The sequence below is a fragment of the Sclerotinia sclerotiorum genome, genomic scaffold (genome assembly GCF_000146945.2).
Source record: "Sclerotinia sclerotiorum 1980 UF-70 scaffold_2 genomic scaffold, whole genome shotgun sequence".
In the NCBI taxonomy this organism is placed as follows: domain Eukaryota; kingdom Fungi; phylum Ascomycota; class Leotiomycetes; order Helotiales; family Sclerotiniaceae; genus Sclerotinia; species Sclerotinia sclerotiorum.
Genome location: NW_001820834.1, coordinates 1,267,311 through 1,280,918, shown reverse-complemented (window position 1 = coordinate 1,280,918; position 13,608 = coordinate 1,267,311). Strand labels below are relative to the sequence as shown.

The 13,608-nt window shown below is 40.5% G+C and overlaps 5 protein-coding genes and 1 non-coding gene across 6 annotated transcripts; 3 read left to right on the top strand and 3 right to left on the bottom strand.

The window, feature by feature from the left end:
- Positions 1 to 707: 707 nt before the first annotated feature.
- SS1G_01576 (hypothetical protein) lies at positions 708 to 3,285 on the top strand (the record flags this gene model as incomplete). The annotated part of the gene is made up of 9 exons (XM_001597332.1): positions 708 to 972; positions 1,035 to 1,420; positions 1,468 to 1,623; positions 1,707 to 1,761; positions 1,817 to 1,874; positions 1,985 to 2,157; positions 2,213 to 2,821; positions 3,139 to 3,226; positions 3,267 to 3,285. The coding sequence occupies 9 exons, from the start codon at positions 708 to 710 to the stop codon at positions 3,283 to 3,285; spliced, it is 1,809 nt and encodes a 602-aa protein (XP_001597382.1).
- Positions 3,286 to 4,476: 1,191 nt separating this feature from the next.
- On the bottom strand, positions 4,477 to 4,918 carry SS1G_01575 (hypothetical protein; the record flags this gene model as incomplete). Its single annotated transcript, XM_001597331.1, has 2 exons — positions 4,477 to 4,487; positions 4,780 to 4,918. The coding sequence occupies 2 exons, from the start codon at positions 4,916 to 4,918 to the stop codon at positions 4,477 to 4,479; spliced, it is 150 nt and encodes a 49-aa protein (XP_001597381.1).
- A 426-nt stretch (positions 4,919 to 5,344) lies between these two features.
- On the top strand, positions 5,345 to 5,653 carry SS1G_01574 (hypothetical protein; the record flags this gene model as incomplete). Its single annotated transcript, XM_001597330.1, has 1 exon — positions 5,345 to 5,653. The coding sequence occupies one exon, from the start codon at positions 5,345 to 5,347 to the stop codon at positions 5,651 to 5,653; it is 309 nt and encodes a 102-aa protein (XP_001597380.1).
- A 580-nt stretch (positions 5,654 to 6,233) lies between these two features.
- On the bottom strand, positions 6,234 to 6,746 carry SS1G_01573 (hypothetical protein; the record flags this gene model as incomplete). Its single annotated transcript, XM_001597329.1, has 1 exon — positions 6,234 to 6,746. The coding sequence occupies one exon, from the start codon at positions 6,744 to 6,746 to the stop codon at positions 6,234 to 6,236; it is 513 nt and encodes a 170-aa protein (XP_001597379.1).
- A 1,594-nt stretch (positions 6,747 to 8,340) lies between these two features.
- SS1G_14581 lies at positions 8,341 to 8,442 on the bottom strand. Its single transcript has one exon. It is a non-coding gene; the product is annotated as a tRNA-Pro (tRNA).
- Positions 8,443 to 9,003: 561 nt separating this feature from the next.
- On the top strand, positions 9,004 to 12,361 carry SS1G_01572 (hypothetical protein; the record flags this gene model as incomplete). The annotated part of the gene is made up of 5 exons (XM_001597328.1): positions 9,004 to 9,162; positions 9,223 to 10,016; positions 10,065 to 10,173; positions 10,230 to 12,036; positions 12,144 to 12,361. The coding sequence occupies 5 exons, from the start codon at positions 9,004 to 9,006 to the stop codon at positions 12,359 to 12,361; spliced, it is 3,087 nt and encodes a 1,028-aa protein (XP_001597378.1).
- Positions 12,362 to 13,608: the final 1,247 nt, after the last annotated feature.

Genomic DNA, 13,608 nt, shown 5'->3' with positions numbered 1-13,608 from the left:
CAGCTCAGAAGCTGCGCGACTAAGGACAAAAATGCAAAGAAACAGAAACCAATAAGGAGGCAGCTCGTCTATCACAGTTTAACACCGTTCCTGATATCAGCTGTGCCAAGAACTGCCAGCCAGTTCACTGGTATACTATGCGCCGATCAATCAGCTTGGACGTTTATTAGTATCGTGGTCGGATTTGTTCAAGCGTCGAAGCCACATGCAGCTTCTCGAGGGTAAATCTGCACGTTGAAAATATCGTTCATGTAGGGGCTTGATTAAAAATATCACGAAATGGCAGAAGCTTGCATGAGAGTTAAGCTTAGTAGCTGTATGGGTTCATCGTATCGATGTTACATTTTGATCTTTCCTTTTCAATGAGATCCGCAGTCCTCACTTTTATCAAATCTATTACACATAGTTCTTACATATATACGAGGCTGACTCTATGACGAGGTGCATTGATGCAGGCACAAACATGGCGTCCCAATGGCGATTTTTGTTTACAACGGGAGATGATTGGCATTCACTCCATGTTAGCTTCACGCGCGCTCACATGTTGATCAGTCTCTGAGAATATAAGGGGGTATTTGACTTCGTGATTATCTTTCTCTGGTTCATCATTTTCTGCTTTGTTCTTCATTGTAAGGCAAACTATCTAGCAAATCGCTGCAAATTTCCATCGTTGAAGGCTGAGGTACTTACATTCATTGAAGCTCGACATGGCATCACACCTCATCAACTGGCTCGGGGCCTTAACATTCCTACTTAGCTCTGTCATCGCTTCCCCGCTGTCCAAGACTGGAAACTTGAAGGCTCGAGCAGATACTTTTGCTATCACAGGTGTTCAAGATGGTGGAATACAGCCACGTCTTGAGATTCGATCGCTTGCAGCTAATCCAATTCAATGGAACTTGTTTTTGCTGGCTATGGTAGAATATCAAGCAACAGAACAGAATGACTTATTGTCTTACTACCAAATTGCAGGTATGTTCTGATGCCATTAAATGCTCCGAAGATGCTTCAATTTCATTTCCTAATAAAATTAGGTATTCATGGTTTTCCATTGGTTGCCTGGGACGGAGTTCAAGCTACAGCATCAGGGAATACCGGATACTGTACTCATGGATCTAATCTTTTTGGTCCTTGGCACAGACCATATCTTGCAGTTTTCGAGCAACAGCTCCATGCCTGGGGGGTTAAAATTGCTCAGCAGTTCAACGGTAGTGACTCAGAAGCCTATTTACAGGCATCTTCGACTCTCAGAGTGCCATATTGGGATTGGGCAGCCAATCCTGCTAACAATGGGCCGATTCTCGCAGAAGTCTTGAGCAACCCGACTGCTTCTGTCACGTATCCTAACGGTAGTACGGCAACTATTTCGAATCCATTATTTTCTTATAATTTCCATCCTTTGGTGCCAAGTGACTTTCGAGTGAGTACAAATTTTCTGGAATTATCATACTCGCTAACTTTCAACAGAATGGCTACCCGTACTCCGTATATGACACCACACTTCGTTGGCCAACATCAGACACTGCTGCTGCTACAAGTCAAAATGATCAAGTAGAATCACAATTGGAAGCCAATTTACGGAATTTCAGAACTCAAATCATGACTTTGTTTGCAAATTGGCAGGTATGTGTTTCAACAAAAGCTTTGATTTGGAAAAATACCAATCTATTCATCTTTAAATAACCGTTACTGACATTCCTCTTTAGCCCTATAATCATTTCAGCAATAAAGGATCAGGCAGTTCTGGTTTTGGCAACATTGGTAAATAGAAATTGACGTAAAAGTCACATGAAACGATGAACTAATTTGTCTGTAGAATCCATTCACGATACCGTGCATACATTAACAGGAGGCCTCATATATCCTGGTCACATGTTAGTATTATACGCATGCTACTTCATTCTAGCAGTCCTTTTCTGACTACTCTTGTCTTCATGGTATAAATAAGACTTTTCTAGAAATACTAACATGAACATCAACGCAGGTCCATCGTTCCAGTAGCTGCATTCGATCCAATCTTCTGGTTCCACCACGCAAATGTTGATAGACTTCTCGCCATTTGGCAAGCTGTTTACCCAGATTCCTATGTCGAAACAGCACGACAAGGAGCAGCCACATGGACTATTTCACGAGGCTCCTATCAAGACCAAAACTCTCGTGAGTCTCTCTTCACAATTCCCCACAGAGGTATTCGCATACTAACAAAATCAAGCTTTAACTCCATTCCACCAAGATACAAACGGCAAGTTCTTCTCTCCAGCCGACGTTCGCAATGTCGAAACTCTCGGCTATTCCTACCCCGAAATCATCAATCACCCCGACAACACCACTCTCCAACAAAACATCCTCGCCTTGTACGCCGGCTCCCCAGCTTTCAAAAAGCGTCAAGCAGCTACTCCATCACGTCCCCGCGACTGGATCGTCAAGATCGATTTACCATGGACCGCCCTCAACGGTACCTACAGCGTAGGAGTATTCCTCGGAAAAACCCAAGCCTCCCCTCCATCCTGGGCTAAAGACCCCTCTTTCGTCGGTATGCACGCTACACTCGGAACGCAAAGCATGACACCCAATGATGTAGTCGCATCAAGTAACGTGCATCTCACCGATGCCCTTATCCAAAAACACGACGAGGGAACTCTACCAGATTTAAATGAAGATACGATTGTTGATTACCTGACCGCGAATCTAGAATGGAAGGCCCAGAAAGGCGGACAAGAAATCGATATTAAAACGTTGCAAGGTGCAGTTGTCAAGGTGGAATCAGTTGAGGTGGCGGCTCCGGCGGCTTTAGGTACTTTTGCGAATTTTAAGTGGGTGGGTGAGTTTAAGACATACCCGGGGGTGTTGGGATAGTTCTAGATAGCGATGATGTTGGTTGGGTAGAATGATTGTTAGGGAATGGAGATTCTAATTTTCGATGGATATTCTTTCTGAGTTTTGTATTAATATTTAAAATTATTTAACGACTGGTTGGTTTGCGTCGGATATTTATGGGTTTGTCGTATATATCACGCTAGCTTAGGGAAAATTTTCAATATATAATGAGTTTGAATTGAGCAAGATTGATAGTTGCATCTTTGTCTAGAAAATCTGAATAATTCTTATCAAATACTATTAACAATGAAGGAAATATAGATGTGTCACGTACTGTGGATCAAGTGGTCAACATTCAGAGAGCAGTAAAGGAGTTGCTATGTTTATCTTCACCAGTCTCTCCACTCAAGTAAGTAGTCCGCTCCTGAAAAATCTAACAACTATTACAGTAAAAATCCAACGAGATAAATTACTCCTACAATTTTAATGTCGGCACCAGGTGACCTGGATGCTTGTAAAGTGAATGTTGTGGTCACGTTTTCGATATGAAAGTAAGATTATTATTTTAAATGCTTATGGTAATTATAAGGTTTGGGTATTTTCTTAATTATTTTATGTAAATGATCAAATTGTATATTTCAAAAATAAATATATATTTGATTCTTTATGATAGCGTTTCGTGGCTCCTGTCGTGTATATTCTCTAGACAGGCGGATAGGATAGTTACTCTAAAATTGGAGATATGGATTAGATGTAGTTAGTCATGGATAGGATGAATATGACAAATAGAATAAAGATTAGAATATGTCCTAAAACATTAGAACAAATAGGTCTTTTAGATGTTCTAAAAAAAATCACATACAATACTATATTAATATGAAAATTCTCACTCCTGCCCATTCTTAGTTGTAACTTGTGATACTCATTTACTCCAATGTTACGAGGTTTGCCGTCTAGATCACGTGGAAGTGCTCTAGGCTCTCGAGGTGGTTTATAACTAGGCGTCAAGCAGGGACTTAAAGTAATGACAATAATGCAATTCGTAACTAATGGTAGAGCATACTAAATGATTGATCTTGAGCACGAAGCTCTATACAAAGGAAATCCATCTCGATCATATAAACCTTCATGCTTCGTGGCTCGAAGGGAGCGAGGGGATCGAGCTTCGATCCTTTCGCTCTTCGAGTCCTCGCATCACGTGTTATTACTAATCCCGTGACCTAATTGTTACCTGTCGTAACACTTACAATATAAAAATTCTCACTCCTGGCAACTTCAAATTTTAATATTCATTCACTCGAAGCCATATATGTTTTTCCTGAAAATTAAACATCACTTCCACATAGTGTTTTAAATTTAAGTATTACACGTTAGGACTACAGTGGTCGATATCAAGACCATACCATGTACGACAATATACAATATCATATACAGTCCTAGTAATCATCGGAAGAAGTAATAAGTAATCATTAATTGTATTCAGGACATAATACTTAAACTTCTATGCCTTGAAGGCATTATATAACATAATTAACTCTCTAGTATAAAACTAAAAAATCAAAGAAGATATTGGTTCAAGTCATGGAATATCAAATGTTTAATAAATTATAAGATCTTAAAAAATTCTAAAACTTAGATTCAATCATTCTCTTGTACAAATTAGTCATTATCTGAACTCGATGAGTCATATTTAGTTAGTTTCGAATCGATTAACTGGTTAGTTTGAGGAGATGGGTCATATATAAGTTCTATTGTACCGAAATTTCTCAGTAGCCTGAACCAAGATTAGTCTCTCAAAGACTAGCGGAAGCTACTTCCCTTCATTAGTTGTAAGCGAGACTAAAAGGAGAGGAATTTGAAAATAACGTAAGTCATGGCGTAATGCGTCTAATGGCGTAATGCGTCTAATTGCGGGGAACCACTCTATTAAAATCTCAATTACTCAACAATCAACTATAATACAATCTCCAATATCACTTTCAGATTCATCTTCAACTTCTTCTCCAATATCCTCTTCAGTTTCAGTCTCATATTCAATTACTTTCCCTTTCTCTTTTCCTTTTTTCATTGTCTGTACTTTAGTAGCTTTTTCAGCTTCCATTACTGTATTATATAATTCTTGTATAGAAATATGAAAATGACCCTTCAAAACTAGTCTCTTTTCTTTTTTATATATTGTATGTTTCTTCATAATAGCTCGTAAATTATTCGTATCATGTTGGTGAATAATACTTTGAGCTCGAAGTTGCTCACTCTCAATCGTCAATTTTCGAATGTATTGACGAACCGGGGTTGAAAGAGTTGTATCATTTTCAATTGTTGAATTTAAAAGGTTATTTGCTGTTTGTAAGATTGCTATATCCGGGGGTGAGCTATTGACAAAGACTTGATTAAAAATATCAAATTGGGTTGGTTCTTTGGATATTTCGACTTCGGGGGTAAACTCTCGACCCAGTGTACGGAACACTCTCTGTGGATTAAATGGATGTAACCCAGCTCCCCGCCATGCCGATTCGATATTTTGATGATGGCATACATCGGCTCGAGCTTTAATATATGCCTTCATCCATTCAATCTTTTGTATTCGTATAAGTTGAGCTTGATTCAAATCAGAAAGTGCTGCGGTGAGCCGTTTTTTCAATGGACCGAAAACCGCAACATCAAGTGGCTGAAGCAAATGCGAGGTATGAGGAGGAAGTATAAGAAGTACAATTCGATTTTGAAGGCAGTGAGCTATAAAGCTTCCATTAATATGAGAATCGTGGCCATCGCAGATGAGAAGCCGATATTTGCTATCTGCTTTTGTACGAATTGCAAGTTCGAAAACGCGTTTTAGCTATTCTGTTGACCTCCTGGGATCTTGGCAGCATATGCATATATAGTACATATGCATATAAGGAGCAAACAAAACTCAACTTTTAATTCATTCTTTCCTTTTTGGTATACTGTTTGTTTGCTTTCAATATTTTGATTTCAAAGCACTTTAATTCCGAAGGCTGAATACCCAACCTATTCCTTCATTTTTTTGAATATATGCTCGCAGCTTAACTGCTTAGCTAGAGAATCAATCAATTCAATCTGATACTCTTTCTAGTCTCAAGAAACCCAACATATTCTAATCCATGAAGATTGCTTGTCCAGCCCTTTGTATTTGCTGAAAAGAACCAGCTACCAAGAACTTCCTTCGGAATCCAATTTTGAAGGACGTTTTTACCTTTAAAAATCCCGAGTGGTGGAAGAATGGATCCATCCGCACAAATACACTCTATTATTGAAATCCATTCTTGATAGCCTGGATGTGCTTGATGTTTTGTACGAAGTGTAGAATCGATAATAATTCGGGTTGATTCTATTGTCCCAATTGAATATCCAGATTCATCTATATTATATTCGTCTTTTTTCTCAATTCCATAATCCTAAATCGCTTTTTGATACGTATCAAACCAAGTACTACATATTTCCCTGGTTGCACCATCCATTCTTACAGATTCAATTCGATGGCCAATAACAACTGTAAGATGAGGATGTCGTTTGATAAATCGTGGAACCCATTCATAACCAAGAAGGTGTTGTGGTAGGAGTTCAAGGGAGTCAAATGAGGGGCAATCCAAATTATAAGTCTGTTTTGAACGTAACTCCTCAGCCAATTCTTTTAACAACTGATGGCCTGGTGAATAGCCGCTAATTATCAATTGCTTTATCCATTTAAGAAGTACATTCTCTTGTACAGCAGAAAGTTTCTGTTGCGATTGACGTGCTTCAGAACGCGATGAACCCCCTTTGACGTGTCGCGTCACAGTATCTTTAGAAAGCCCCAGTTCTTTTGCAGCTTCATATGAAGACTTATACTTTCCATTTTGAATTTCTAATACTGTTTCAGTAAGTCGAGATTCCATTTCCTGCACTTTTAAACTTTTTCGACGGACCATTGTTGAATTGTTGCTTTTTTGATGGGGTGGTCCCCCACAATTAGACGCATTACGCCATTAGACGCATTACGCCATGACTTACGTTACTTACACTAGCAGTGACTCAAATCTCATGTGTAAGCACGTCGAATAATTCTATATCGTGGCCGGTTTGGTTAAGTGTGTGGAAAGGGAGATGGTTTTATTAGGAGGGGTAGGTGAAACTTCAAATGATCACATCTTTCAAAATATATTCGAGGGTGAATGTGGAGAACGTTGACAGCATTATCTTTCTGTCCTATTGATAATTGATGATGCTCTGACACTTTGTCTCTTCTCTTAAATCATAGATGTAACAACTCTCCTCCAATAATACATCGGTCAGGGAACATAAAAATTAATAATAAGCCAAAACAGATCAACTAAGAGGCGATTCTAAACCCCAAACTGAAAATATATATTAAAGCTGTATTATTGAAACCTTTGAGATAAAAACACATGTGTCAATGCCAATGTGATTATAGCAACGGTCACATCTGAAACTTCTGACTCGGGAGCTTTCAATGCACGGTGTTTGAATACCAGACAGAACGTAATTTCAGCATCGACTTAAGCAGGAGGGCCTTGTGGGATGGTCAATCTCGGATTTGAAGGCAATGGAATGGGTACCTCTAATCCACGAATTCCTCTGAGCAAATTTAGCTGGACCTTCCAAGGAAGAATTTGTGACCAAGGGTGATTATGTTTTATGAAGATCAGCTAAGCTGGGAATGTTCGTCCACCCCCATTAACTCAAATGGTACTTTGAATCCCAGCATGAGTCAAAATCAGGAGGTACCTGGATTATATACAAACTATACATGGCCAATCATATAAAAAATACTCTAGAGAGAGATCTTTCAAAAATCCAAACACGTATGGCTTGTCAGAAAACCCCGTTCAGTTCTATAGGCGTCCACGTTTCACGCATGACAAGTGACAAGCTGAAGGCGATAGCTAGTTGTGCTTAATGGGTCAGAGAAAAGACGGAATATTTCTCATTGCGCGTCTGAGGAAGTTTGGTATCACGTTAGAACTTTTCTGTTACGCTGAGATCCATGTTCTCAACAGTGATAGTTTAGAGCCTCAATATAAACCCGGGTCTGAGTAAAAAAGTTTTGGAGGCCAGATGACTTTGACCTAGTCCCGACCAGCGATAGCGGTTATGAATACTTCTTTTATATTAACCAGGCCGGCGCAGTTCAAAGCCTACAACTCGTGGCCTAACGCAAGGCTTTGCACTGATCTTGAAAAGAATACAATTGATATGTATACCAGGATGGGTGCTTTGAATCCAGCTACAACTGCTCTGATGGATGTGAGCTTGGGGTACAAGCTTAGTTAGACATGACACTGTAAAGAGAAAAAGAATAATGCATTCACTAGAATTGCAGTTCTGACGTCTTGATAAGCTTAGCTTAGTCCTGTGGAATGCATTCATTTACAGCATGCTACTTGCTATTGGTCCTGTGTAACCTTCGTCTTTCCTTCTCAATCAGGCCAAGAGTCCTCCTCTATATATTCGACCCCCCACCAAAATGACGGAGGTAAAAACGGCAAAAACAATTGACAAAAGGGGCGTTGCCCGGGATTGAACCGGGGACCTCTTACATGGAGAATCAATCGGGGAGGATTGATTTATCCCTAAGCAAGAATTATACCACTAAACCACAACACCAATCTAACTGTTTGTTAGGGCTCAATGCAGCGAAGTGGAATATAATGCGTTGTCTTAGTTTTCTTTGACTCCATCTTCGGGTCAGATTTTTCCTTGTGGTGGGGTTGAAAGCTCTTTTCATGCGGGGTCGGCAGAAGCTTATGCATGTTTCGGATTGTTCTGGATTATCTTCGGTTAAATATTGGTTGTTCCTCCCTCGTCTCTCATCCTTTCTCAATCTGTTGTTGTAACTTACACCTTACCATTAAACAACAAACACCATGTCCTGATACATACAGTTACCACTACATTCAGCTCAACAAATTATATTAGTTACATCGTGATTGGAGCGTAAGGATATCTTCTGTATAGCATTCGACATGCTTCACAATTGGACTGTAGATCATTTGCAAATATCACCGCCAGTGCGGAGCATGCATTCAGCCTATACATTCGTCCCACTCTGCCTCCAAAGTTGGGGTGATTTATTCATGACGGAATGGGCAAATGGGCGAATTTGCGCATAGTTTTGTGTTCCTAAAAGTATAAGGATGCAGTGGTACTACCTTACAGAAGCACTTCATGGCTCCTATGGTTGCCCGCCAATACTTTATCATGTCGATCCATTTCAGTTTGTTCCTCATTTTTGCATGCCTGGTGCAGGAAATTTTCGCTTTGACGGTTGGCAATATTCAGAATGCGCGCATTCACGCGTCCAAGAGAGACGTTCTACAAGACGTGGTCAGTTATTTGCAGTGGAGACTTCCAAAAGAAGAATTTTAATCCTTGATATGTCCACAGGTGTCGTGGGATGAACATTCCATTCTTGTTCGCGGTGAACGTATTATGATCTATTCTGGTGAATTTCACCCATTCCGTCTTCCGTCTCCAGGATTATGGCTCGATGTCTTTCAAAAAATCAAGGCAATGGGCTTCAGTGGTGTATCTTTCTATACATACTGGGGCCTACTTGAAGGAAACCCTGGAGAATTGATTATGAATGGGGTATTCAGTCTCGATGAATTTTTTAATGCTGCAACGGAAGCTGGGATCTACTTAATCGCTCGTCCTGGTCCATATATCAATGCCGAAACAGCAGCTGGGGGAATCCCCGGCTGGGTGCTTAAGATCAAAGGAGTAATTAGATCTACGGATCAGGATTACATTGATTCGACTCAGAGCTATGCTTCTACTATTGGCAAAATCATAGCCAGAGCACAGATCACAAATGGTGGTCCTGTGATCATGGTCCAACCTGAAAATGAATACTCATCATGGCCAGGTGTTACTAATTTTCCGAGTCAAATGAACAAAGACTACATGGCATTCGTAGAGCAACAGCTTCTTGATGCAGGAATCATTGTACCATTTATTGTCAATGATAATTTGAATATAGGTAATTTTGCACCCGGCAGTGGGCTTGCAGAGGTGGACATTTATGGGATTGATGCCTACCCTATGCGTTATGACTGTGGTGACCCATATATTTGGCCGACTTATAGATTTCCTAGGACTTGGGAGATGAGTCATGCAAATTATAGTCCATCGACGCCTTTTGCAATTGCCGAGTTCCAGGGTGGAGGTGGAGACGGGTGGTAAGTTGCAAAACAAAATTGATGCACTCACTGCTGATTTGTATACAGGGGTGGTGTTGGAGAAGATCGATGTGCCATCCTTACTAACAATGATGCCATCAAGGTGCAGTTCAAAAACACTTACAGCTTTGCAGTGACAATCTTCAATGTCTACATGGTAAGAGTCACAGCTTGTTCTGAACACCTGTGCCCTGATTACTAACGTCGTGGAAGATTTATGGCGGTACTAACTGGGGTAACCTTGGCTATCATGGAGGATATACATCCTACGATTATGGGGCATCAATTACGGAAGACCGTCAAATCTGGCGTGAGAAGTATAGTGAAATGAAACTCGAAGCCAACTTCTTGAAGGCATCTGCAGCTTACCTAACTACTATACCGGGGCATGGTACGAATGGATCTTATGGAGTTCCAGCTGAAATTGCTGTGACTCCATTATTTAGTGCCATTAATGAAACAAACGGCACAAGAACTAACTTTTACGTGGTCCGGCATGCGGATTTCACTTCCCTCTCGAGGACATTGTATAATCTCACTGTCACTACCTCTTGTGGCAATATTACGATACCTCAACTTGGTGGATCATTAGTAATGAATGGTCGAGACTCGAAGATACATGTTACAGATTATGATATCGGAGGACTCCATATGATCTATTCATCAGGAGAGGTTTTCACCTGGGCTAAAAGTAGAAATTCCGGACGAGTTTTGGTTCTTTATGGCGGAAACGGAGAGATCAACGAAGCTGCTTTTCCAGCTTCACTCGGTGTGCCTGAGGTCATTGAAGGGCATGGAGTTGATATTCATAGGCTTGGCGGATCATGGGTACTTCAATGGGCGGTGAAGCCAGAAAGGCGAGTTGTCCAAATTGGAAAGCTAAGGATTTACCTTTTGTGGCGGAATGAAGCATACAATTACTGGTCTTTGGAATTAGAAGCACCACAACCAATTGGCAACCACACATCTCCATCGAAATCATCCGTTATCATCAATGGTGGTTACCTCCTACGAACAGCCAGTATTGAAGGCAAACGGCTTAAACTCACAGGTGATATCAACGCCACGACTAACCTCGAAGTCATTTCAACCCTTACCGAAGTAACTTCACTTTTCTTCAATAACAAGTTACTTCATACCACGAAATCAAAAAACGGGAACCTCCATGGTGCGGTATCATTCAGTCCCCCATCGATAAATCTTCCAGATTTTAAAACTCAGCCATGGCACTACATTGACTCCCTCCCCGAACTCCAATCCAACTACGACGATTCCCAGTGGACATCATTGGACCATAAAACTACAAACAACACTCTCAATCTCACAACACCTACTTCAATGTATGCCAGTGACTATGGTTATCACACAGGATCCCTCATCTACCGCGGCCACTTCCTCTCCAGCGGCAACGAAGCCACAATTTTCATCAACACTGCCGGCGGTGCCGGCTTCGCTCATTCAATTTGGCTCAATTCCACATTCCTAGGATCGTGGATCGGTAGTGGTGGAAACCAAACTTATGCTCAAACCTTTGCTCTGCCTCCTTCCCTTCAAGCCGGTAACGACTATGTGTTCACGATACTAATAGACCACATGGGTCAAGACGAAGAAGCCCCAGGGACAGACGCTATAAAGTTCCCCCGAGGCATCCTCGATTATTCGCTCTCTTCACACCCCCAAAGCGATATCGTCTGGAAGATGACAGGAAACTTGGGCGGTGAACAATACATTGATAAAACACGGGGACCTCGAAACGAAGGGGCGATGTTTGCAGAGAGACATGGATATCATCTACCAAACTCACCGAGCGAAGAATGGGAAGTGAAAAATCCGGTTGAGGATGGTGTGGAAAGTGCGGGGGTGGGGTTCTTCACTACGACGTTTGACTTGCATGTACCGGAGGGATGGGATGTTCCTATGGGGTTTGTGTTTAATGGGACGGCGTCGACTGGTAAGGAAGGAAATGGGGGTAATTATAGAGTACAGCTTTTTGTCAATGGATGGCAGTTTGGAAAATATGGTAGGTCTTTTTCTCCTTATCTCCATCTTTCTCTTACTCCTCTATCCACTTCCCTTCTCCCATTTGTCAGGTACCTAGTTACTAAACTAACACTTCATCCCCCACAGTGAACAATCTAGGTCCCCAAACCAATTTTCCCATCCCGGAAGGTATCCTCAATCACAACGGAACAAACACCGTGGCGTTAACTCTTTGGTCTCTGGATAGTGAAGGGGCAAAAATTGCTGGGTTTGAGTTGGTTCTTAATGCGACGATTTGGAGTGGATATCGTAAGCCAGCTTTGGTGGAGGGAGAGACTTGGACTGAGAGGGTGGGTGCGTATTGAGGGGAGGGAAAAAGGGAGAAGAGATGCAGATAGAGAAGAAGTGGGAGCGTTGCGGGTGTTGATTACGTACATTATCTTGTCTAGCTATTGATAACTCAGAACTATAAATACTAGAAATTTACTTCATTTTTCGAACTCAACTCAAGTCTATCCATATATATGTAATCTTACATTTCCTCACAAATGACATACTAATATTTTCTTCCATTTACCTTTCACATAACACTACCTTCTCTAGAAAATTACATCACTATCATATAAATCAAAATCAAACCTTGAACCTACATCACATCCACAGCCACCACTCTCAAAAATTTCCTAAATAGTATTCTCATCCTCATCTTTCTCTTCTACTTCAGAAATCGCCATCGCCATATCCATTCATTCTATATCAATCCCCACAAATCACACACTTTTAACCTCTCCATCTAAATGATGAATTGGGTATCAAAAACTTAAAAAACATATTAATTACTATTTTCACATCATGAGATTTACTTATATCTATATGAAATGTAAAATGTAATATATCTATCTAATAGAAACATCGGTATTTTATAGAGTCACAGTTGAAAGATTACAGGGGATTGATTACAGGAGATTGATTATACGTATGTAGTACTGTGATTACTATGATTACTTATTAAAATCGAGGAGATTCCAAAAATGAAAGCGTAGAAGGATAAGGATATGGATAAGGGTAAATCTGCAATTGTAAATAAAAATGACGGAGTATAGTTGGTAGTTAGATATTTCATATTATAACAATTGGGCGAAAAATGATAGTGTCTCCGAAAAAAAAGGGTGTGAGGGGTGGTTGAGAGCACCTGTATTGAGGCGAAATTTTGGTGCTTATATAGAATTGCCAATTGGTTATGGATGGTAGATTTGCTGGAGTATTATGGTGTATGGAGACGGAAGAGTGGATAGTAGTAAGAAGAAGTTGTAAGGGGATACCTTACTGTACTCATGTTATTGCGGATGTAATTTTAGAAAGTTGAGAAAGTTGGTCCTATTGAGATTTTTGAGGTTTTATGTAAGAATTTGGATATTGAAGAAGGTATAATGTAAATTTTCTCGAGTTTGACTGTTCTTGATACTTTTGACGATTACTAGAGACTATGTCAAATACAAAAAATGATGTGAAATACAATTTTAAATTCTCATTTTCTGAACAGATCTCGACAAATTAATCCTCCCTTGCCCTTCAAACGCAAGGTATTCATTCCATCCCTCCTCTCGCCCAT